Source organism: Tupaia chinensis, unplaced genomic scaffold, assembly GCF_000334495.1.
Source record: "Tupaia chinensis unplaced genomic scaffold, TupChi_1.0 Scaffold144066_1, whole genome shotgun sequence".
Taxonomy (NCBI): domain Eukaryota; kingdom Metazoa; phylum Chordata; class Mammalia; order Scandentia; family Tupaiidae; genus Tupaia; species Tupaia belangeri.
The window spans coordinates 48,248-73,720 of record NW_006203919.1 but is presented as its reverse complement, the minus strand read 5'-3'; the positions used below and the strand labels follow the sequence as shown (position 1 = coordinate 73,720).

Sequence of the window (25,473 nt, the reverse complement as noted above, 5' to 3'; positions counted from 1 at the left end):
AGCTTCGTAAATGTTTTTTGGGGTTCTTTTTTTTTTTTTTTTTTTTTTTTTTACTTTTTTTTATGTCAGAGGGAGAAAGAGCACCCTAAAGGCCCGGTCATGCTGTGATCCTTTTTCATCCTGCACACATGCCCACTGTATAAGATGCTCGAGCCAGGACTCGAACCTTGGTCAGCCACATGGGATCTGCTTCCTCTGTACAACGCCTAACCACCATGCTGAGGGGCTGGCCCCGACTGGGCTGTGTATTCCTAGTCCGAGGGTGGAATCTAAGGTCCTCTCCCTGACTCGCGTTCCCTCGTCCTACTGTAGACCCCTTGGCTTCCTGGGTGAGCCGGGTTGCTTCCTCCAGCACCAGCCTGCTCTTCAGCAAAGGCCGTGCTGGGTTAAGTGGGGGCAGTGGGCTCTGGTGGGAGGGAGGCCCTACGTTCTAGAGGTCGGAGGAGCGGACTGCCCCTCACGTGTCCATGTGGCCCCTGAGAGAGCAGTGACAGGCTGAGCAGGAGGGCACGTTGTCACACAGGAGCTCTGTCATGCGATACATGTCCCGAAAGCCCTGATCAATAAAGTCTCAAGCTCTGCCTTTCATTAAACTCTTCCATGATGCAGAGCTATAGATGGCGCTCTTACTGGGCTTCGGGGGCCCCACTCAAGTCATTTTCAAGTGAATGTGACCAGCTGCTGTGACAGCTAACCCACTCTTCCTCTGAGACACGAATGCCTCCAACTTCGATGTTCCACTGAGGGGCTCTTGCTGGGCGAGCTATTGAGCAGTCTCCCGGAGTCATTGTTCTTCAGGAGTTCCAGCCGAGGACTGGCAAATGAGCCTTGCTTATTTTTAAAACAGCTTTTCGAGTGGGTGAATGTGGAAGGGTGGGCATGGTGTCATGTGGCGGATGTAAAGGATCCGTGTGTCTATCAGTGAGCGCTGGAGTGCTGTTCGGTGCCCGGAGTGGCAGTGTACCCCGCTTCTAACTGCAGACCTCAGCGAGTGCCGTTTCAGATGGACAGTGGCCCTCCTGTGCGGAAAGCAGCAGGTCCCTTTCTCCCTCTTTGTCCTTCATTCACTCTTTCTCCCTTTGTTTCACACTGGCAAACACATTTAGCACCCACTGCTTGTGGATAGGAGGGGATGGGGGGAAGATGGGATTTGTCATGAGTCCCGGGGACTCGGCGTGATGTCACTGCCAGCTCCGTGTGATCGTAGGTGGTGTTAGAGCTCCGGCGGGGGGAGCAGTGCAGGAGCCGATGTCGCTGTCAGACGAGCAGCCGGCCTCTCTCATTGCCGCGGACGGCCAGCTCGGGAAGGGCAAGCCAGCTGGGTGCAGAATGGACTCCCCAAAAGAAATCAGCCAAGCTGGATTCGAGTGGCAGAGGACAGAGGGCAAGCTGAATGAAATCGGGCTGAATGTCAGCATGGACGGGCGGCTGAAAGACGGGCTCGTGAAGAATGCCAGCTTCCTGGAACAGAGTAAGCTCTGCTTTTTTGAGGGAAAGCTAGACAAAGAGCTCAGCATGGACGTGCAGGGCAGGGAGTACCCAGCAGCCGCAGGGCACCTTCCGAGCAGGTATGTGATCTCAGAAACCTGCCAGCCCTCCGAGGGGACCTCGTTGTCCCAGAAGACAGCCGAGCTCTCGCCGGGGACCACACAGGGGTCTGGCAAAGACAAAGGGAAGGACGGAGTCGAGAACAGGGGCCAGCCAGACCTGGGTTCCACTGGGACTGCCGGCATCCCCTCCCAGTGTGTGAAGGAGCAGGAGACCAGCTTACAGAACCCCAACTTTCATCCGGAGGCTCAGGGTCCGCTGGGCTCTAGGGGGGCAGCTCTGGAGAAGGAGGAGAATGGCTTGACCCCGGTCTGCCCCGCGATTGGGGTGGCGAATGCCAGCTCCGGGCAGCTTTTGTGTGAGACCCTGGTGGCTGTAGCCCACCCCGTCCCCACGATTGAGCAGTCACACCCTTCTACCCCACCTGTCACCATGGTGGAGCTCACCCCGGAGTACTTGAATGCAAGCTCTCATGCCAGAGATCAGGACCAGGAGCTGGAGAAACCGAGTTCTGCTGAGGAGGGGGCTGTGACCGACCAGGCCTCCCAACAGAAAAAGGCAGTGCGACGGGCCCTGTCTGAGTGCTCCCACCTCTCGGTCCCCCCAGCTGTCGACCTTGCAGAGAAGTACCCCGAACTCCCTGTCCGGGAGGTGCTTTCTTCTGGCCTGCTGCCTCCCGCCGGCAGCCCCACGCCCAGTCCAGCACCCAGGAAACTGGGAGCCCCTGCCGTCAGGCGCTCCATGACGGTGGCCGAGGAGCAGATGGCCAGCTGCACGCCGAGCCCTTGGGAGCTGCCTGTCCAGTCCACTGATGAGCTCTCGCCTTCCGCCTGCGAGGGTCCCGCGGCCCGGCAGAGAGCAGACCTGGCCCCTGGCGGCGGCAGCAGCTCTGGGAAGAAGGAACCGGGCAGCGCTGAATTAACCCTCCGGGGTAAGCTGGAGCAGATTCCTGAAGGAAGCAGCGAGGGAAAAGGACAGAGGGAGGTCAGTGAAGCCAGGAGGGCTGATGGCTCCCCGGCCTGCCTGGAGAGAGAGAACCCCCCAGAACAGACGGCCGTGACTGGGAGGAAGGAAATCCAGGTCACCGCAGCCCAGAGCCCTCCATCGCTCCTGTGCGAAGGGACCCCACGTGATGGTATGTTGCTAAATGTTGCCTCCATCAGGGCCAGGCAGACAGCAGGGCAGGAAGCAGAGTGACAGGTTAGGGGGGAGCGGGAGTCAGCCGCTGGTACCGCAGGCGCTGCTCCGTGCTGGGAGCATGCTGGGCGCAGGGACAGAGTGGAGCCGGCTGGCGGGGCAGGGGCAGGCTGCGCGTCCTCGTCCTCTGTGTGACAGACGGTGTGGGGGGAGGCCTGGGATCGGCTCAGAGCACTGGGCCTAGGAACTGGAGCCTCTTCACTGACCCTGGGCACCCTGCCCACCCCCTGCCCCAGAGCACCCAGCTCGTTCGAGCCCAGTGAACCGGCGTCCGGCGTCGGTACGACCGATGGGGCCGATTTCTTGCTAGCAAAGCCTGCACTTTGTGCCGCCCCACAGTGGGTCTCTGCCAGGGGCACGGCCGTGGATGCTCTGTTTTCCCTTTTGCTTTTGAGAGCGTTTTACTTTTGTTCAAGTTGAAAAGGAGCCTTCTAGACCTGGCTATTTAATATTCTTTGCCTGTTCTTCATGTTTGACCCAATCTCGCTTCTAGTTTTCTCTTCCTGTGTGTGCTCCGGGAGGATCTGGGTAGGGGGAAGGAAGAGTGGAGAGAGGAGACTGGCCACCCAATGAACGGCCGAGGCCTCTGCGGCCACCTCCCTCTCTTCCTGGCCCTTTCTTTTATTCCCCACCCCCACTGCTCTTATTGTTGGTGGTCTAAAGAGCTTGTTTTCCTCTGAGTCCAGTTTAAACAGAAAGGGCCACGATTTGAGAGCTCGTCAGTGGGGTTTAAAAGGTGTGTTTTGTTGAAAAAAAAAAAAAAATCTTTTCCTGGGGCCTGTTTTCTTTAATATTTATTCCTTTCAGTACATTTTAATGAAAGCTTAACTCTCCTTCTCTTAATTAAGAAGGGATATTTTCTAGGGCAGGGGTAACTGGAAAAGGACTGTGGGTTTCTTTTCTTTACACAGAGGTGGACAGAGAAGGTCCGTATTTCCTGTGCGACTTCTGCTGACCCCCAGATCACGAGAATTCAGGCATGTCTGTTGTGTGCTGTTGGCCGTGGTAGGGCTGTGAGCCTCAGGGACAGGACGCTGCCATCCTTTTCTTGATCCTGGGTGCCCCGTTCAGTGTCGTATTTTGTTTTAGGTTGTAATGGGGGAATACTTTTTTTCTTTTAAGCTTTTTGCCTTAGGGAGTTGCTTGCCAGAGAAAGAGAGAGAGAGACAGAGAGAGGGAAAATGAGAAATCTCTCCAGGGGGGCTGGCCACACCACAATCCCTTCTTCTGCAAAATTGGGCACACACGCACGCACATGTGCCCAGAAGTTTGTGCCAATAGGAAAGATTTCCGGGACCAGCAGATGGCGTACTGGTTACGTTACAGGACTCCCACATTGCTGGACTCCCACGTAGTCGACCGCAGTTTGAGTCCCAGACCCAGCGGCTTAAAACTCACGCCGGGCACATGTGCATGTGTGTCCCAGATCCCTAGAGGAGAATGGAGGAGAAGGGATTGATTGCAGTGTGACCATCCCCCTTGGGGGGTGGTTTCTCACTTTCTGGCTCTCTGGCAAGCGCATGTGCTCTATAGCAAGAATCCTGCAATGGAAAAATAAAGAAAATATTCCCAAATGACGACGAATCCTCCGATCCCTTCTCTGGATGAGTGTCTGCGTGCTAGCCCTCCCATTGTGGTGTGGAGAAAGCTGTCCAGAGCTTCGGCATTCATTACGCCTTCCCTTTGCCAGTCACGGTCTAGGAACCAGAAACCGTATTGTCCTCAGACAACTTAGGGTCTAACTGGCAGGAAGGGGGACGGGAGGAGTAAAAGGGTTGTGAGTCAAGGAAACTGTTTGGAAGAGATGTTGGTAGAGCTGGGCCTTAGACGCCTAAATGCCTGTGGGACCAGCAGGTGGTGTAATGGCTGTCACTGGACTCACACGTAGTCCCGACCTGTCGAAGTGTCCGTTTCTCATGCCCGCCTGCTCTCACACACGTAGACACACATGCACGTGCCCTCACACACACCCTATCATGGATCATGAAAAGGGAATAAAATTGATAACTCTTTTTTTAACAAAACTGAGCAAGATTTTGAAAAGTGACACAAATGACTGAGGGCAGGAGTGCAGCAGGGGTTACTACAGCCACCAAAGGACAGCAGTCCTCGGCGCCACTTCACACTCATAAACTGCAGCCTAGGAGATGGGTCCCTTTCTGCAAACCATAGTTGCCAAAGCTCACCTAAGATCAAACAGGTACGGGATGACCCCTGAGAAATCGAGTTCGTAGTTACAAAGCTGAAAAAGAAACACACAGCCTGATGGTTTCAGTGGAGCTGACCCTGTATCTGCTGGTATTGAGCACCAGTGCCACACCCTCCCTTCCAGGAAACAGGCACGAATTGCTTCAGAAGTCATTTGATGAGGCTTGTCCAGAGCCAATGACAGTACTGAAAAAAAAGGCATAAGAAGATTTCAGACTGACGTCACTCATGAACCGAGAGGCACAAATCCCTTGCAAACCTCACCAAACCAAACCCAGCGATCTGTGAAAAGGGTCATACCCAATTACCTACCAAGTGGGTTTATTCCAGATGTGCAAGGTTTGTTTGATCAAAATAATGAATATGAGCCATAATATAATCCAGTCATCAAGTTTAAGAAGAATTAGAAACACACGAAAACCCAGCATTCAATAAAGTCTAATACCCGTTCACGATAAAACTCCTCACACTAGGAGAGGGCCAGGAACTCACTCCGCCTGGTGGGCATCAGGGAAGACCCACCGCTAACCGTCTGGAGTAGAGAGTGCGTGAATGCACTTCCCCGAGCCTGGGAGTAGGGCACGGACGCCCGCTCTCACTGCCCTCGGAACACAGAGCTGAAGTTACCACCGGCATGGGGTGTGGGGACAGGGCCGTAGTGGGTTGAGTGGAAAGGGAAAGGGTGTGGCTGTGAAGGGTGACGCGAGGGAGTGCTGTGCTGTGCTGACTGGGTGGAGTGTGAAGCTACACGTGTGCGCGTGGGACGGGAGACCTGGTCAGCGGGATCGTACTGCCGGGCTCCTGGTTCCAACAGCATGCAGTAGGCGTGCAGGACAGCAGCATGGGTGCAGCCTGCGCAGGGTACGAGGGACCTCCCTATATGTTTCTTTGCAGCTAGTTGTGAATCTGCAATTATTTCTCAAATTTCTGAACTCCAGGACCAGCAGTTGGCGTAATGGCTATGTCGCTGAACTCCCATGTAGTTGACCGTGGTTAGAGTCCTGGACCCCGTGGCTTAAACTCACTCTGGGCACATGTGCATGCGTGCCCAAGATCCCGAGAGGAGAATGGAGGAGAAGGGATTGCGGTATGGCCATCTCCCCTGGGGGGTGATTTCTCACTCTCTATCTCTCTGTCTCTCTCTGTCTTTCTGGCGAGCGCACACGCCCTATAGCAAAATCCTCTCCAAAAATCTGAACTTCCTAACACCCTCGCTTGTATCCCAATTCTTTCTCCTCATAATAGCAAAGGTTATCATTGTCTCCCGATCCTTCCTGAGATCCCGCATTTGCAACAGCGTACTCTCCATCGCCCTCGCCTGGCGAGTGGTTTCGCGGTACACGGGTGCCAGCCTTGCTGTCCTCTCTTAATGGAGATCATCCCGTACCAGCTTAAAGGACTGTCTTCAGGCTGCATTCTGTTGGTTCAGGTTCCGAGATGACATTACTTCCACCCCAAAACTGTACCCGGGTGGCTGCGTTGCTCCAGGGCTTTGCTTTTAAAAACCACTGTGCGGGCGAGTAGGCCTCTGAGGTGAGTTTCTAGGAGCTGGTTCTGGGTTTTGGGGCAGAGCTTACCTGCACTCGCAGTTGCAGAGGCCCCTGCAGGCCTCCCAGTTCTCACTCCCTGCCTTCAGATGTCCGTGCCCGTGCCCACACGGAGGCTAAAGATGGCCTATCAGGTGGTTTCAGATTTCCAAGTACATCTGTCTCGTTTCCTGTCAGCTGCATGTGTGATTTTGGTGGGTTGTCTTCTAGCAGCTCCTGGTTTGTAGGAGTCATTTGTGCAACAGGCCCTTTGTTCTCTACGTGGTTAGGGTACCTCTTTTTTTCTTTGTCGTTTATTAACCTCTTTTTTTCTTTGTCGTTTACCTTTTGACTGACTGTAGGTTTGTTTTAGTTCAGTTTTTGCATGCTGAGGGTTTTTGTTTTTCTTTCGTTGAGCTAATCTTTTGTGGCTTCTGGACTTGGTGCTGGTCATAATGGCCTTCCCCACACCAAGGTGTGAGGTGCGGCATTTTAGCTCTCAGGCGTGGGCCCTGCAGCCCCAGGGTGACCTCTGCACAGACAGACTCTGCTGCCCCAGGCCATCCATCTCCCCAGCTGGGAATCTGGGTCACTGCTAGAACTAGATCAAGTTCTCCTCCGTACAGTGGTTCTTTACAGGGAAAGGAAGTAGGGGAGGACCCTGGATGAGCTTGGCTTGTGCCCCATCTCCCAGCAGCCTTTATGCCGATAGGTAGGCCGAGTTAGAAGAGGGTTTGTCTCCTGTGCTCTGGGATCTGGGATCTCGCGGATGGGTGACACAAGCCCTCGGCTGGTCTCCAAGGAAGGGAAGTGAAACGTTCAAGGCCATTTCCTCCCACCGGTCCTTTGTACAGATTCCATCGGATTGCTCCTCCACGGGGACAGGCTCCCAGAGTCTCTGGGCTCTAGCCCGTGTCCGGCACAGTGCGAGCTCGGGAGTCCTGTCTAGTCTCGGCAAGACGGTCCAGTGCATTCTGGTTGGAGCGAAGTGCTGGATAGCAGTTTGTCTTTGCTCAGCCTTGGCATTTTCAACATGGGTGTGAAAAATACTTGCTTAGCATAACCCCTTCCCCCTTAGGGATAAGCAGACCCGAAGAAGGACTGTCTGCTGTGAGTGCCACCGGAAATGACATCACTGCCCCGCCTGGCAAGGAGCTCCCACCAAGCCCGGAGAAGAAAGCCAAGGTAAGGGCCAGAGTGGCCGCTGTCTCCATTGCTCTGTGCGTAAAGACAGATTTCTACTGCTGCTTGAATTATGAGCGAGATTTCTTTTTTCTGAGCTGTTCGGCATGCTTCAACTTTGTACATGCTTAGACCTTAAACTGAATTTTTACAGTCGTGACCTAACCCAAACCTCAAAATCTCTGCCTTTGCCCCCAGTGTCTTACACATCCCTAAACTGGTCTATAGATGTTGTTTCTGCTTCCCCTACCAACAACAGATAGGACGATTGTGGGGATTCTTAAATTGACTCTGAGAAGGGAATGGATTGATGAGCTGGATCCTAGCCTTAGGCACCGATGGGGACTTGGCGCAGTGTTCAGGTGGCACACTTCAGGGGCTGATGGGGACTTAGCGCAGTGTTCAGGTGGCACACTCGGGCTGATGGGGACTTAGCACAGTGTTCAGGTGGCACACTCAGGCTGATGGGGACTTAGCGCAGCGTTCAGGTGGCACACTCAGGGGCTGATGGGGACTTAGCACAGTGTTCAGATGGCACACTCGGGCTGATGGGGACTTAGCGCAGCGTTCAGGTGGCACACTCAGGGGCTGATGGGGACTTAGCACAGTGTTCAGGTGGCACACTCAGGGGCTTGTGCTGCCTGTCGAGGTACAGGTGATAACGGGTTCATACCTGCTGGAGTCTTTCTTTATGGAATTATGACAGCCACAGAAATGATTAATTGTCTAAAGCTGTTACTAAATTAAAATCTTCAGGTGCCACCCTCCTGGAATCTGTGGCACTGTCATGAAGAAACTAGCCCCAATTTTCTTTCTCTGTCCTGGTATTCCACTCTTTACTAAGCTCAGAAGAAAGGAATGCTAATTTTCAGTTGCATCTATCCTCATTGCTTATAATTTTACTTTGAATTGTGCAATTTATACTTTTTTTTTATTTGTTTTTATTCTTGTCTGTGTGTTTGATGTTGGCCTTTAAAAAATAAAAATTAAAAAACAAAAAACAAAACAACAATCAACCTAAAGCCTTTGGCCACCACTCAGCCTGCAAAGACTTCAGCGTCGAAAGCCAAAACACAGCCCACCTCTCTCCCTAAGCAGCCAGCTCCCACCACCCTTGGTGGGTCGAATAAAAAACCCATGAGTCTTGCTTCAGGCTTAGTACCAGCTGCCCCACCCAAACGCCCTGCCGCCACCACTGCCCGGCCTTCCACCCTACCTGCAAGAGACGGGAAGCCAAAGGTAAGTGCTCACCTAAGCGCTGGGCCAGGGAGTCTTCCCCTCTGAGTGTCAGAGCAGGCTCTTACTCTGCCAGACAATCGAATCCGGCTGGTGGGCCTGGGGAAATGCCAAGGAAGGGCGGGTCTCAATATCCACTGGGGCCCAATGGACGCAGCCACTTTGAAGCCCTTTTAGACCTGTGACTGTGGGTGGTCACTGTCCATCTCCTGTGGTTCCTCTCCCTTTCTCTCAGCTGCTCCTCACTGCCCATTGAAGCCCTTGTTGACCAACCTCCCCCACGCCATATCCTCGTCAGATACCCCCTTTATTCTGTCTTCTTTGGTAATGATCCTGCAAAAATGAGGTTTACTGAATTTCCTTAGCAATGTGACTACTTCTCCCGGCCCATCTCAGCATCTCCCAGCACCACGTGCTAACTCTGTGCTTCGGGCATTCAGCCACCTCTGTCCCAGCTTCTGCTCTAGTTTCCAGGCTCCCCACTCCCTCTTTGCTCAGCAGCCTTGGCTTTCCAGACTCATCGCAGGGGAGGGTTGGTAGAGGCTGTGGCTGCCTTCTGGACCATTCTGCTCGATTTGAGAAGGACCTTTAGGTCAGCCTGATGGTACTCTTTAAGTTCATGGTGGTTTCCTGAGTTAAAATGTCAGCATTTAACATAATTCAGTAGATTGGTGACACCTAGGAATTGTAGTCTGGTGTAAAACCCTGGCTGAGAGACGGGGACACCCTGTCATAGACTAGGAAGATAACATCCCGTCCAGCTTTCAGCCCAGCCTAGCTGGCCGTCAGTAACATACATGAGCCCACGGGCCGACCGCCAGTTCAGATCCCAGGCGTGTGTGCAGGTACCCAGCACCCTGAAAGCTGGAAGTTCGGGACGGGAGCCCGTGGTCTGACGAGACCCTGCTGAAGTGCTTTCTCTTCCCGACAGGCGCACACGCGTGTCAGCTGATGGAAGATCAGCAAGGACACCATACAGCCTTCCTCCCCGGCCCTCTGTACCCAGTTGGCACTTTTTGTCTTTTATGTCTGTTATCCCTTCTCCTCCCTCCCATGAAAGGGACAGAGTGGGACACTGGCACCCCCAGCACGGTCCCCACATGGAGATCCCGCCCAGCTTCAGCTGCCCAGGTCACAGACACACACGGGTGGCATGTAAAGGGAGCCCAAGTGCAAACAGGCACCTTTCTTTCTTCTTTGTTTTTGGTTAAGGGCTGCACACGCCCACCAGAGGCCCAGCCCTCCATGGTCACAGCGATCTGTCTCTTCCCTCCTGTCGGGGTTTGGGGCGTGCACATACACGCAGCACCGTCGGCTGTGGGAGCCAGCCTCTCACCGTCAGGCGGCAGAGACGGGCACAGCCAGGCTCCTTTGCTTCCTTCCTTCATTTAACACGTTGCCAGAGGGCGTGTGTGCTTAGAGAGACATCATGGTCACACCACGTGCACCCAGAGGCACAGCTGCTCCTTCTCCGTTGTGCCCACGTACACATCCTGGCATGGTTTTCAAGCTGTTAGGTCTGGGCTCAGCTTCACAGTCGGATCCATTCACCTTAACCATCATGCCACAGGCTGGCTCCAGGCACTTTTTTTCTTTTTAATTTGTTCTAGGGTTGGGGCCGGCAGGTGGCGTGGTGGTTGAGGGTGCTGGACTCCCACAGGGCCGACCACAGTTCAAGTACTGGACCTGACAGCTTGCTTTCTCACTTCCTCTCTCTCTCTTCTCTCTCTGGTCAAATTTAAATAGATAAATAGAATGATCGATACTCTCTCTCTCTTCTCTATAGATAGATAGATGGATAAATAGATAGATAGATAAAATCAAATATAAGAGTTCTTTAAAAAAAGAATTTAGGGACCAGCAGTTGGTGTAACGGCTATGTCACTGGACTCCCATATAGTCGACCGCAGTTCAAGTCCCAGACCCAGTGGCTTAAAACTCACACTGGGCGTGTGTGCGTGCGTGCCCAAGATCCCGAGAGGAGAATGGAGGAGAAGGGATTACAGCGTGGCCATCCCCCCTGGGGGGTGATTTCTCGCTTCCTGTCTCTCTGTCTCTCTCTCTCTCTCTGTCTGGCGAGTGCATGCACCCTATAGCAAAAACCTCGAAAAATGATTTTTAAAAATTTGCTATAGGGTATGTGCACTTGACAAAGAACTAGTGAAAGGGAATGTCCACACTGCAGTCCCTCTCAATCCTTTTTATTATTTAGTATTATTATGTTTTCTTACTTAGACCATAGACAGAGAGGGAAAGTGAGAGAGCAAGCCACGAGGTCTGGGACTCACACTGTAGTCAGCCATGTGGGAGTCTAACGCCTTACCATCACACTATCTGCCAGTCCAGCTTGGCATGTTTTTAAGCCACCGGGTCTGGGACTCAAAGTACACTTTCAGCCATGTGGGGTCCAGCTGCCTTAGGCAGCAGCGGTTGACTAGCCCAGCCCCCTTTTCATGTGGATCCCGCTGTGCCACCATCTGGCTCTGCTTCAGCTGACCTTTAGAAAGGGGCCAGCAGGTGGCGTGGTGGTTAAGGGCGCTGGATTCCCACATAGCCAACAGTGGTCTGAGTTCTGGGCCTGGGGGCTTGCTTTTGCTCTCTCTCACTCTCTCTCTCGCTCTCTCTCTGTCCCTTTCTGGTCAAGTTAAAAATAAATGAATAAAGATAAATAAAATAATTCTTTATTAAAAAAAAAAAAGGAAATAAAACAGTTCATTAGAACAGGGCAGAGCAAAGGTGACAGGCGCCTTGAGGACAGTTCCTCCATGAGGCTTCCCCAGCAGTGGCTCCTGCAGAGACGGGGGCCCAGGAGGAGAGAGGGGAAGGTCTAGTGGTGGGACGGGTGGCAGTGACAGTGCAAGTGGAGTGTGCTGGTTGGCCGTACCCATGAACTCCTTGAATTCCGTCTCGGGCACTGTGATGCAGGTGTTGGGTGAGGGCCCTCAGTCTCAGTTAAGTCCCCTTCCGAAGGTCCACTGGGCCTGGCAGAGCAGGGCCTGGGCCTGGCAGCACTGGTTTTGGATGGCTTTTTGCCAGGCAGCTTTTCGACAGCATTCAGGGTGCGGCGACCTGCAGAGGAGGTCTGCCTGAGGGTCGTTGCTGCTGTTTTTCTTTCAGATAGGAAATAGACACATTTCTAGAGATTGAGAAAAGACTGAAGTCTGATTAAATTATTTTTAGAGAATTATTTAACTGTATTTACTTTTATTTTAATTTGACCAGAGAGGGACAGAGTATGTGTGTGTGTGAGAGAGAAAGAGAGAAAGAAAGAGAAAGAGAGAGAACCACCAGGTTAGGGACTTGAAACACAGTCAGCCGTGTGAGAGTCCAGTGCCCTTAACCACCACGCCACCTGCCGGCCCTCTGATGAAAGTATTTTTACCCTTGTTTTGCTAGAAAGGTTTATAGAAGCAAAGAAACAGGAAGAAAACTTTCTGTGAGCGAAACAAGTAGGCGTGCGACCCTGGCAGAGGGGAGGGGAGCCGACAGACAGCAGGGTACTGCGGTCCAGAGGGCAGACCGCACTGCTGCGGCGAGGCCAGGAGCCTGGCATTTAAGGATGTCACGGCCTTTAGCCATCTCTGTCCCAGTGACTGCTCTGACTCGTGTACGTCACTCTTCCTAGCCGCATAGTAAGGCTGCCTCGGCGATTCCAAATCGTCCTAGTATTGAAACTCGGAAGGCAACTCGGAGAACATCCGGTTAGTCCTACAACTTCAGAGCAGTCAGGGCGGGGACTCCGCCAGAGCATGTCCCCAGCACCGCGGGTGGTAGGATCAGCTCCCCAGTCCCAGCCTCTGCAGAGTTAAGCCGCATTCCTCTTGGTGCCACCCGTCACTTCTAAGCACCTCCTGAGCCCATTCTGCACTTACACAATATCCTGCCTCTCCCCACCAACCTGCTACCCCTCTACGGCCACCTCTGCTGGACCGAAAGTCCCGGGGCCACTCGCTGCGTCAGGGCTCGCCTTAATCTGGGGACTCTCGAGGCTTCTTTACCAGAATGGCATCTGCACGCCCGCTCCTGTAGAAGCCCGTCCTCATCCTCTTCAGGGTGCTGTTCCCAGCCCCCGCTAAGGGGGCCGCAGGGACCCAGACATTGGGCATCCACCCCTGATTTGTCTACTCTTTGCTTTCTGTCCCTCGCTGTGATCGCAGCATTCTTCATTCCTACTGTGGGTCCCTTCTCATCATCTCTGTTACCAGAGACTTCTCGTCCACGCTCTCCCAGCATCAGGGACGCAGTGATGTGCCCAGGAGCACATTGTGAGCTGGAGGCGGCCAGGGGTGGCGCTCGGGCCTCTGGCTGGCTTTTGTCCAGTGGCCTCTCCAGCTGCAGCCCTGCCCTGGTCAGCTCTCTGGGTGCATGTTGGCCACCACACGGCTGGACATGAGGCACGTGCTTATCTGTGCATGTTTGCTGATGTGTTGGTTTACTGTTGGGCCGGGAGGCTGTCCCATACATCCGCTCTCCTGGTGCCGGCCGTGTTGGTTCTTAGTGCAGTGGGCAGGGGGCTCCCATGGGGTGCGAGGTAGGGGTGGGGCTGTGCGGCCCATGGGCTTCAGGTAGACGGGGCTTAACTATGTCCATTTCCAGCCTGTCAGCAGTGCCCAGCGTAGCCTGGCTCTCGCTTTGTCCGAAGCCTTGACCTCAGAGCCACACATACTTGCCCGTTGGTGGCTGCAGAGCCTACAGGCCCCGTTCTTTGGCACATGTCCACATAGAGCCGTCCTGTGGCCTGACGCCTCTGCTTTTCCGCCTGCCTTGCTATTCCTAGGCTGCAGCAGAGGCAAAGGTTCCTGAGAAGCGGGCCTCTTCATCCAAGCCGGCCTCCACCTCAGCCTCCAGAGTTGGACCCAAGGGCTCCCCAACTGTCCCCAAAGCCACCACAGCTACCACTCTTGCCACATCTGGCCCAACAAGCAGGAGCCCCCCGACAGCCCTGGCCAAGAGGCCCACCCGTGAGTATCACCTCACCCCCGCCCCCGGGAACTGCGAGAAAGAGCACACAGTCCCAGGCGTGGCCCCAGCTGCAGTCTAGGCAGCTGTGTGAGCCTGGCAGGCCGGGGCTTGGCGGCAGCCTGCTTAACCAGGACCAGGCTGGCCTTGGCCTCTTGCGGGCTCAGTGGCTGCGCATTGACGAGGCTCTAGTGAGGGAGCTCTCAGGCACTCCTGGGCCCATCTGCTGTCCCTGTGCCCCCAGCACACCAAGGCCACATGGGAGGCACCAGCAGGCCTGCAGACGAGGGCACCTCTGTCGTGGCGGCCTCGTGTCCAGCTCCGTCCCTACAGCGTGGCACAGTCCGGGGATGGCTAACTGCGCCAAGCCTCGGTCTCAGCAGCCAGTGTGCACACATTATCTTAACGAGAGTGTGTCTGTGCAGCCACCAAGCCCGAGGGAAAGTCTGCGGACGTCAAGAAGATGAGCACCAAGTCTGCACCAGGTAGTCACCGTCCACTCCGGGGAGCCCCCGCCCAACCCCTGCGCTGCCGGTGCTTTGAGGCTCCCTTTTCCTGCCCCCGACCCTCCTCTCCCACTGCCATCTCTGCAGCTGATGCCAGTCGCTCCAAGAGCACCTCCACTGGCTCCAGCTCCGTGAAGAAGAGCACCAGTCTCCCTTCGGCGGCCTCCCCAGCAGGCGTGGCTCCCACCCGGGTCAAGGCCACGCCCGTGCCTCCCCGGCCCTCCACGGCCTCTGCTGTGGACAAGAAGCCCAGCTCCTCTGCCCCAAGGCTGAGTCGCCTGGCCACCAACACCTCTGCCCCGGATCTGAAGAATGTCCGCTCCAAGGTTGGGTCCACGGAGAACATCAAGCATCAGCCTGGAGGAGGCCGGGTGGGTGACGGAGCTCAGGTCCATGGCATGCTACTCTGCCCCGCTCCCCTGCTTCCTCCCTGCCACGTCCTGCCGCATTCCCCAGCTCTGCCGGACAGGGGCTGGAGGACATCAGTTATCGGGGCCTTGCCCGGGCTAGCCCAGCAGCAGGGCAGCAGGGGTGGGCCGATGGGCTCTCTCCTCGCGTCCCAGTCAGGGTCTCCTGTCCTGGTGTTCAGCTTTGGGCTTAGATCTCTGTTTGAAGGCCGGACCTCCCTTGCACTTTACAGGAGAAGCGTAGGCCCCTCGGGGCCTCCAAATCCTGAGAGACGCTGGCCGTGAGCGCCGTTCCCCTGTCTCTCCCGTGCACAGTGAATGGCGGGCTAGGCAGAGGGCGGGTACCGCTCAGGGCCTCGGGACAGCCTGAGGTGGGTGGCGGTCTGGAAGGGACACAGGTGCCCTCTTGTGGCTTTCTGTGCTGTAGTATGGTAAGCGAGGGAGGCGTGGCAGGCTGTCCGTTCCTGGTTGCATCGTTCCCAGGATGGCTTGTTAACCGTTAGCAACCCCAGGGCCTCTGTGTATGAAGAAGACGGTGGTGTAAGTCCCCCTAGAAATGGAGGAGTCCCTGGAGAAGCAGCCATCTTGTCTTCGTCACTTGCTAGCACTTCCACCACCCCATTTGGGGCAAGATACGTAAATAGCTTCAGTCTAGAGTGTTTCAAAAATCGAGGGAGGGAAAAAGTGAGGTAGAGCCCTCATACAGTCGGAGGGCGCTGATGGCAGACGGGTCTGTCCGGGGTCAGGGCCGCAGCCTGACCTGGTACGCGCCACAGGCCATGGGGCCCCCAGCGTGGCCTCTGGGCTGGGCTGCCGGTGGCCCGTGGCCCTCTGCTCCTCTGCTGCTGCCCTGGTGCAGAAGTCAGGAGGTCGTGGTGGGAGCCGAGTGGCCGTATAACGTCGCATTATCCTGTTCCCACGTGCCCGGAGAGTGACATTCCCCACCAGCTGGCTGCCTGTGACCGCAGTGCTTGTCCGGGGCATGTCAGGACCTTTGAGTAGGAGGGTGGTAATGACTGTGAAGTAGTAACCCCAACTCACACCAAGAGCACCCCGGGATGGCCTTCTGCCTCCTTCACCTTCTCTCCATAAGTCGTGCTTGGACTTCCTCTCGTGGCTCTGTCCCTGTGGCTCACTACTCAGGGAACTCTGGAGTGACCTGCCCTGGGACATATATGCTTCTTCCTAGGAGCAGGGTGACCTGCCCTTCCCGATGGCCTGGCCTGGATCCGAGTCCCCTGCAGCCCCATCCTCCTTGGCATTTGGGCTCTTGTCCTCTTGGTTTGAAATGTGCCCTCCCTTTATCTCTATCCAGGCCAAAGTAGAGAAAAAAACAGAGGCGGGGGGCACCACCTGCAAAGTTTTTTTTGGCCAACACCCCTCCCCGAACCCCGCCCGCAAGAAGAGCCAGCCCCGCGGCCAGTGCGCAGAAGCCGCCTGCCGGGAAAGTGAGTGCGGGCGGACCCGTGTCCGGAAGGTGGACCTCTCGGTGGTTCTCCCAGAGCCTTTCCATCTTTTGCCCTTCTTCCTGTCCGTGGCTGGTTCTGTCCGCTCCCCACGTCCCTCTGATGACTTGGCCATCAGAGGGTTTTATTTTGCGTGTGAACCTGGAGAGTTATGGACGTCTTGAGAATGTAGGCTTGTTCGCTGGGCCCCGTGGCGACTCGGCTCTTCCTCGGCAGGAGTGGCAGTGTTGGGGCCTGGAGCTTCGTGCTCGAGCGTCACCCAGCAGGCCCTGTCACCACACCGCCATTGTCTGCTTCCCCAGATCCCCTCCTAACTGAAACTTGGGGTGCTCGATCCACTTAGCACAGGGAGCGCAGTGGGTGGGCAGAGGTGAGCTGTGGCCGCTGTGCCCTGTCTGCACACCCCCGACCTACTGCCTGCCTGAGCAGTGCAGGGGCTGGGCCTCCTCGGCCTCGGGCCACTGGAGAGGCCTCCAGTCTAGGAACCAGGACGTCATTGTAGGCAGCCCACAGGGTCCTCGGGTCTCTGGTCAGACCAGGCTCATTAGCAGTGGTTTGCTGGCAGGGCTGGAGTGGCCAGTTTGGAGCGCTGCATTTCCGGGTGAACTCTGCGCTGTGGAGAGCCCTCAGTCTGGCAGCTGCAGCATTTGCACGTGGCAGCTGCTCTGAAGCCGAGAACGGACGAGCGGGCAGCTGTTGGCACTCGAGGGCCAAGCACAGTTCTGGGCCCCGGAACCCTAGAGCGAGGGCCTTCCGAAGCTCCAGGAGGGGCCATTTCTATACGAGGGTGTGATCACTCCTGGGGGGCCCCCCCCCGCCCCCCTGCCGAGAGCCTGTTCTCTGCACACAGAACTCGTGGGCCATGGCATTGGGCATCGGGAGGGTTCCAGAAGGCGTTTTGGCCTGGACCTCTGTTACTCTGTGCTTTCTGGAACCTGAGACAAGTGCAGAAGCGGAAGCTGTGGCCTCGCTCCTGGTGTCCCAGATCTTGTGTCCCTTTGCGTTCGTACGGAGCAGCAATCCTGTCCTTCCTGCCGGGGCACATCTGGGTCCAGTCAGCCAGCTGCCCAGTGCCTTTCAGAGAGCAACCTTCACTGCCCGCTGTTGATCGGGGTGGCTGTGGGGGTTCCACCTGGGCCTGTTGGACATGCTCAGCTCCTGCAGGAGGAGCAGGGGCAGGAGGGGAGACCAGGCCTGCGTGTGCATCGGGCTGCTGCTCTCCGGGCCACGGGAACCACAGCCAAGCCACCAAGGAGCAGCCATGACTACCATGTGGCACCTGTGTCACACCTGCTCTGTCACTGTCGTTCCTCCACCTTCCCACTCCCTGTGCACTCTCTCTCAGCTCCTTCTCCTGTGCTTTTCCACACCTTTTCTGCCGCAGGCGGGAGGAGGTGCGGCCACACTGGGGCAGCGTGATCACCCGTTCACCCCCTCCCCCGCCCACCTTCTAACCAGCCCTCTCCCTTTGTGTCGTTTTCTGTTCTCTAACACTCCAGGTCCAGATAGTCTCCAAAAAAGTGAGCTACAGCCATATTCAGTCCAAGTGTGGTTCCAAGGACAATATTAAGCATGTCCCTGGAGGTGGTAATGTAAGTATGAGTTCTGGCCAGTGGGTGTCTGAGCCCTGCCCTGGGGTGCCGTGGCAGGACCATGTGGCCGGGCCGGGCTTCCTCGGGGCAGTCTCGTGATGTGAGGGGCTGTGGTGACCTCCACACCGGGACCCAGTGACACCACCCGGGCGGGAGGCTCTGGGTTTCCTCCAGTCGAGGTGGCGGTCAGCCACAGGCCGAGGGCTGGTCTCAGGCACATCCTGGGACAGATGCTGCCTGCCTGGTGCCATGTCACCCCCATAGGGGATCTGACTGAGACAGGTGTTAGAATCTTCTAGATCCCTCCTGGACCCTTCCCCGAGAGTCAGGGCTAGTCAGTGTTCTCTGTGTTCCCTGCAGCCGTTTCCCCGTCCCCTCCCTTCTCCCTCCTCCTCTGCTCCAGTCCCTCCTACTCTACTCCCCATTGTTTCCTTTTCTGCGCCGTCCCTGCCCTGCATGGCCCTGTCCCTCTTCCATCCAGACATCTCCCTTCCATCTCGCTGCTGGACTGTGATGGGGACAAGGGGACCCCGCTCCTGGGGCTGGCCTGGGGTGGTGGAGCACAGTGCTGTGGTGTCCAGTGAGCGAGGACACCCTGCGTGTTTGCACGTCCCTGTGGCGGCCGGGGCAGCAGGGCCCCGCGGAGAGCGCCCATCATGCGGGAGCTGCCCGCTTGCTTCCCCAGCGAGGGAGCCACCATCCGTCTCCCTTGGGCTCCTCCTCCTGGGTGTCCCAAACTGGACCCCCTGCTGCGTGTACCCTGCTCCCTCCTTGGTCGTGTGTCCTCCCAGGACCCACACCCCCTCCCATGGTTTTCATGGGACACAATTTATTCTTACCCCACCTGGCCCCCCCCTCGCTGCACCCCCATCCTGGCACTTTCCTGACCTGGGGCTGGCTGGGGGCGGAGCCTTGGAAGGCCTCTCGGTCCAGGTGAGGTTACAGGTGGACAGGGTGCTGGGGAGTCGGGTCATGGTGTGCCTGTGCGTGCACGTGTTGCATCGTGGGAATCCAGGTGTGTCTGCTGGGCAGAGAGGGAAGAGCCCTGCAGTCACCGTCTGTCCGCCCACTGCTGTGGCCCTCCCGCATGGTCATGGCTGAGGATGGGCACTTGTGGTTGCAGATCCCCGCAGGGAGGCGTCCTTAGCCAGGCCGCACAGGCAGACCAGCGCGGTTCCAGTGGGAGGTCGGGGAGGCCGCGGCCGGCAGCCTGGACTTGGTGCTCAGCTCCTTCCATGCAGCCACCGCAGGTAGCTCACCTCCACGCACACAGGATGGCTCATACGTCCATCCCACCTCACAGGGTCCCAGCCTGCGCTCGGCATGCTCCTGCCAGGGAGTGAGGGCACGCTGTGCCACCTGCCCGGCAGCAGCTGTCCTTGAAGGCCTTGTGGCAATTCGGGTTCTGTTTCACCCCTGTGAGGGGGACATGCGTGGCGGGCTCCACGACTTGTTGACAGCTGTGTTGGCAGTGTCCCTGGGCTCCACACTTGGCCTGCATGCCCTCCTAGCCCTGGGGGCAGACCATGTCCCCACACAGGTCGATCAGAGCTGGGAACGTTGGGTCCAGACCACGAGAGTCCATGTAGCAGCCTAAGCGGGGGAGGTCACGTTACGGAGGCAGCGAGTCTCAGGGACATTTTTAAAGCTCCTTATTGATGCTTTCAAACATCCACAGTAGGGCCAGCTCTGTGTCCTCATGGTTAGGGGAACTGGGTTTCATGCGGCTACCCCACAGGTCAAGTCTTGGTCCTAGTGACTTGAAAAATACCAGGTCTCCATGCATGCCCCCAGTCCTGGCGGGGTGCAGGGACGGAGAAGAGGTGGGTGCACCGTGACCACCCGTCGGAGGTGCTCTCTTCCCGGCCCACTCACCCCCAGAGTGCACACGCCCTCTAGCCACTAAATCAAAACTCACGTGCAGGTAGACAGCGTGGAACATGGCCTCGCTGTGCTTCTCAGCGGGCTCGCTTCCCATCACACGCCAAGCTGTGTGCTCACGTGTGAAGCCGGTTTAGATGTACCGGTACGTTCCTCTGAGAATACTGTGTATCCGTTTAAAAGGGAAGCGCTCTTTAGAGCGTATAGAGGCATAGATGCTAGGCCATGTTACACGCCAGCAATTCAGAATACGAGGCATCTTCACAGTGTGGTGGGAAACGGCTATTATGAAAAAACTGCAAGGATTTCTCATTTTTTGTACCAAAATTAATTCATAATTTAATTGCATATTTTCCCACAAACTCTTATTTAAAAGTCCCATCGCGTATACTCTCTCTTCCTCCTTCCCCACCTTTGACCAGGGTCTCACTTTTTGCCCCGCCCAGCCTTGCACTCACAAGGATCTGTCTCTTTTCCTCTGCAAGTCTCCTCTTTATCTTGTTTTGGGGTGTTTTTGTCTTTTAATTTTGCTATAGGTCCCATGTACTTGTAGGAGAGAGATGGAGAGAGGGAAAGTGAGAGCTCAGCCCCCCGGGGGAGTGGCCATGCCACAGTCCCTTCTGCTCCATTCTCCTCTCGGGATTTGGGGCACATGTGTACATGTGCCCAGCAGGCTTTTCAAGGTGCCAGGTCCAGGACTTGAACTACACAGTGGGCTCTGTGGGACCCAGCACCTTAACCCCCACACCACCAGCTGGCCCATCTGGGTTACTTTGATGATTAACCTGAATGGTCTGTCCTAGAAGCCGGACTCTGTCTCCATTTCCTAGTGGTCATGTAACACATCCCTTTGTTCTTAGTCCTTTTAGTAATGCTTTTTTTCTCGTAGTTTTTCGAACTTCATGCCGGCACATGAGAGAGCGGGGTGCCCTTGGTAGGTCCTGTCAGGCTTGCACGCCTCTCCTGCCCTCTAGCCCCTTAGGGTCTGGGGCCGACATGCACTTGGTTATCCCAGATGGCCTTGGCCACCCCGTGCTTCCAGCACTGCAGTTCACTCTGCTACCGGCTGCGCCTCAAAGCCTGGGCCTTCATTCTCTTTAAATCAGTTCAGGCTTTGTTTTCGGATCTTGCCATAGGGCATGTACACACTAAAGAGAGACAGTGAGAGGGAATGCGAGACCCCCCACCCCCCGATGGGGGACGGCCACACTGCAATCCCTTCTTCATTCTCCTCTCAGGATTTGGCCATGTGGGGAGTTCGGCACAGCTCTCACAGGTAGAGGGTCTCCTGCCAGGATGCTCGCGGTGATGGCGGCTGTGCCCTGAGCAGTGGCTAGCTCCGCAGGCCAGCACGGTGCTACTGCGACGCCGGCTCCTCCACTTGGCAGCTCGCACGCACCTGCAAGGCACTCTTCCCTCCTCGACTCCTTACCGAGGGCGAGGCAGAGGTAAAGAGAACGCTTCCAGGGGGCACTCCACCAAGAAGTGCATGGTACCCCATCTGGGCGGGGACCCCAGCCTTGCAGAGCCAGCCTCGCTGACCCGCTCGCAGGTGGACTCGAGGCAGGGGCAGGACAGCCTTCAGGATGTGGGACCACCTGTGCCACTCTGTGAGGAGCAGGGCCGGGGTGGCCTTTGTGGATGAGGCCCTCACGGCCCACTCTCTTGAACTGGCATTTTCATCCCCTGACAAGTAAGAACGAGCTACCTCGGTTGGGTCCCAGAGAAGCATTTGCCGCAGTTTGGGGGTATATGCGAGCCAGGTACACCTCCCATCAGTACACGCATGGGAGGGGCCGGGGACATGTGACCAGGCCTCCCGTGCTAGAGATACCTGCCGCGTCTGGGATGGGCTGGAGAGCGAGGAGAGAGAAGACATGTCCTCGCAGGGAAGCTGCAGCCTTTCTGTGGAGACACAGCAGAGCAGGGGCTGTGTTCTCACGGTGACAGCATTACTGTGCAAGATGGCGTCCCTTCGGGGTCAGTGTGAGGAGGGACGCATTGATGCTAGAGCTGGGGAGACCGTCCAGAAGGCACCTCGAATCACAGGGGGCAGGTTGCAGGCTTGCATGAGCAGGGTGGGCCAGAATGGCTCCGGGGAGCTGACGGCTTCCCAGGCCCTGGGCTGTGGACAGATACACAAACGCCCGAACACCCTGTCCATCCTCTTGGAAGCTGTGGGGCGGCCATAATTGGGCTTGGCTGGAGGTGAGGGCGGAGGTGAAGAGGGCCAGAGCAGAGCAGGCTCTCCACAGAGAGAGGCGTCGTGCCCTTGACAAACACAGGCTGACGGAGACCCTGGAGGTGGCCAGAACCCCGAGTGATGGGGAGCCAGGCTCCTCTCAGTACCAGGAGCGGCAGCAAGTCAGGCACCCTGGGGTCCTGGAGTCCCCACCCGAGAGCCCAGAGGCCACTCCTGTCAGACCCTGTTTCCAGACCGGCCGAGGTGTTCCCAAGGCTCCTCAGGGCCGGCCCTAGTGGGGATTGCAGAGCCCAGGGACCACCGAGGCCAGCTCCCAGGCACGTCTGCACATGTCTGCTGTGGATGGGTGACTGGGGGGGCCAAAATGCCCTGGACAGTGGCAGAAATCCATCATGCCAAATGCTCAGCTAGGCGTGTGATTATGTAGGGAGCAGGCTACATCATTGCGTGGCCTTTGCCCTGTGTCTCATCTCGCGGGAAAGTGACCATAGCGGGACTGAGGAATGCAGGGTCACACGCAGGTGCAGGGCTGTGGCCACGGGTCACACGCAGGTGCAGGGTTGTGGCCATGGGTCACACGCAGGTGCAGGGCTGTGCTCAGCCACGGCGGGCAGGCATGGGGCATGGTGCAGGTTTCTTTGGGTGAGGAGGTGAGGGGAAGGTTTTGCATGGAGCCTCAGGCGTCTTGGGAGGGCTCACTGTGGGACCCCGTCACGGCCCGCCATGGAGGGGCACGTGTGGGCGCAGCAGAGGCTGTGGGAGCCTCACCAGGCTGGGCCACAGGCGGGGCGGGCCAGATGGGAGAGCCGACCTGGGCAGGCTGAGGCCGGGGTGCGGGGAGAGCCGTGGACATGGACTGGTGACAGGTATGGCGGGGCACTAACATCTCCCTCACCCTCAGGTTCAGATCCAGAGCAGGAAGGTGGACATCTCCAAAGTCTCCTCCAAGTGTGGGTCCAAGGCCAACATCAAGCACAAGCCCGGTGAGCACCCCGGCCGGCCCGGGCTGGGGAGGGTGGCCGAGCTGGCCAGTCCTGGCCCTGGCGGGGAGGATGTTGGCCATCGCTGCCGTGGTCACAGGCTCACTCTCTGCCGAGGGAGCCAGAGTGGGAGCTGTGCCGGGAGGGTGGCCCAGACCTGTCGTGCAGGACCACGCGGGCTCCAGGCCATGAAGCCCAGCTCCCCCCGAAGCAGCCATGAGGCGCGGGGTCCCTCCAGCACCTAGCTGGCCCAGTGCCCCCCACAGAGGCTGCGCAGAGTCCGGGCTCCTCCTCGGCTGTCACCCCCCCAGTCTCCTGTGTCCAGGCAACTGGGGCCACAGCAGATGTGGGGTCCCCGAAGGCAGCCTCCGTGGGCCAGTTCGAGTGAGGCCAGGCCGCCCTTCCCACTTGGCAGAGCCAAGGCCATTGGAGAGGGCCTTCTCCTAAGAACGGCGTCCTGGTGTGGCCCTTGACTCACCTCCGTCTCCTGCGTCTGGGCAGTCCCCTGCGGGAGATGCCTCTCTGCCAGTGACACCAAGGGGCTTGGGCTCCAGCCTAGAGAGCCCAGCAGGGCCTGGGAGCCGTGGGCCAGGCCCACAGCTGAGCAGGGGCCTCTGGCCGGCAGGAGGGCCAGGGGTCCCGTGGCCGCCCCGCCCCTCCCCTCCCCTAGGTCGTGCGGCCACCGCTGGCCAGTGGGCTCTGAACCTTGTCCTTGTGTACAGGTCACCTTGGCTCCCGCCCCAGCCCAAGGCCACGCTCCCCTCACTCACCCTTCACTGCCCCGCAGCGTGGCTCCGTTCAAGGGCTCAGGCAGGTTGTGTTCCCATCCTGGTCCTGTCGCTCGCAGGCTTAGTGACCTTGGGCAGGTCAGCTCTTCAGCATCAGTTTAGCAGCTGTGTCTCCAGCATGGGGACCCTGACAGACGGGCCTTCTGGACATTGGGTGAGGCTGTGCCCGAGAGCACTCAGGGCAGACTCCGGCAGCTGCTGCTCCTCCTTGAGGTTTCGCCAGGGCCACGCTCTGCGCCCGGCCTGCCCCGCAGCTGCCCAGAGCAGGCTGGGCTGGTGACCCCACGGCTTGCCCATGTCCCTGGCTACATGGAACCACAGAGCTCCGTGTTCTTGGGTACCGTCCCCTCTCCTGAGCTAGCCCGGAGTCTGGGCTGCCACTCGCCTCCTCGGCCTCTCCGCCTCTCCTGCAGGGCCATTTCTCTGCCACCCTTTGTGATCCCACCCTACTGGTTCCAGGTGGAGGAGATGTCAAGATTGAAAATCAGAAACTGAACTTCAAGGAGAAGGCCCAGGCGAAGGTGGGCTCCCTGGATAACGTAGGCCACCTGCCCGCGGGAGGTGCCGTGAAGGTGCGAGGGGTCCCGGACACATGGCTGGGGTGGGGTGGGGCTGCGAGCCTGGGTCAGGGCCGGCAGGGAGGTGCCCGGCGCCGCCCTCAGCGTCTCCAGGAGTCCGTCTTCACCACTCACTGTGCTCCATTGTCCGCCATCCTCCAGAGTGAGGAAGGGGAGGCCCCAGCCCGGCCGCAGGCCTGACTTTGGAGCCTGTGCTGCGTCCCCAAGGGCCCCGGTTGGGGCCGAGCGTGCCACAGCACGGGTTGGCTGTCCCTGCTGTCAGCAGAGCAGAGCGTGGGCCCTGCCATCGCGCCAGGATCCACTCTGCTCCCACCCGTGGTGCCAGCGGGCCTGGCCCGCCCTGGTGGCAGTGCCTGTCCGGACACGGAGGCGGGCTGGGCCTCTCCTCCCTTCCCTCGTCCCTTCCCTCCCGCCCCCCACAGTCTCCAGCCTCTGTTCTTTGTTCATGTCATCATGGGCTGGGGCCCAGGGCCCCCTGTGGCGGGCAGAGCAGGGGAGCAGCGAGGGCGGCCGAGGGCCCCAACGGCTCTGCCTCCAGCCCTGATCCACTTCCCAGGTGGCAGGGGCCCTACGAGCCCCGGCCCTTGTTCTGTCTGGGGCTATGTCTCTTGCCCCCACCACACCACCAGGGAGTACAGACATGGCTCCCACCAGCTGTCCCAACCCCACATCCCTCCCCTCCTGTTATCTCCACGGCGAGACCTTCACTTCTAACCGTTCTGGGGTCACACTTCATAGCTCAAGGCAGCCTCCCCGTCCCCTCTCCCCACTGCCCCACACGGCGGCCTCCCCGTCCCCTCTTCCCCACTGCCCCAGGTGGTATCCTGGGTCTCCCCTCCTTAGACACCTTTCCCACCCGCCAGGCCCAACGGTGCCCACTGCAGCGGGGGCCCCAGAGTCTGGGGTACTGAGTAGATACAGGGCAGGGTGGGTGCCTGGGAATTCCTGGGGATCCCTCTCAGCACGTGTGTGCAGGGGTGGTGTGAAGCTTGGGGAGACCAGAGGTGGCAGCTGTGGCCCTGCTTCCCAGTGCAACCTAGGCCCCCCATCTCCAGGCTGCCCTCCAGGCTTGTCACCGTCTGCTGTCAGCCATGGTGAGAGGCCTGCCCGCTCCCTGCAGGCTTCCCAAAGGCCTGCACTCCAGTCTCGCAGGGTGGAGAGGGTGTGTCCGAGTCGATGGGTGCCAGGGGAGCGGGGGGGGGTGCGTGTCCAGGCC

At 57.7% G+C, this 25,473-nt stretch overlaps 1 protein-coding gene across 1 annotated transcript in view; it reads left to right on the top strand.

The window, feature by feature from the left end:
* The window catches only part of MAP4 (microtubule associated protein 4), a 123,266-nt gene that overhangs the window by 95,990 nt on the left and 1,803 nt on the right, over positions 1 to 25,473 (top strand). Inside the window, 10 exon segments of the mRNA XM_014583130.1 lie at positions 7,558 to 7,664; positions 8,685 to 8,900; positions 13,675 to 13,858; positions 14,282 to 14,341; positions 14,450 to 14,733; positions 16,085 to 16,171; positions 16,173 to 16,217; positions 17,735 to 17,827; positions 22,813 to 22,894; positions 24,139 to 24,251. Of these exon segments, the coding sequence (XP_014438616.1) occupies positions 7,558 to 7,664; positions 8,685 to 8,900; positions 13,675 to 13,858; positions 14,282 to 14,341; positions 14,450 to 14,733; positions 16,085 to 16,171; positions 16,173 to 16,217; positions 17,735 to 17,827; positions 22,813 to 22,894; positions 24,139 to 24,251 (1,271 nt within the window).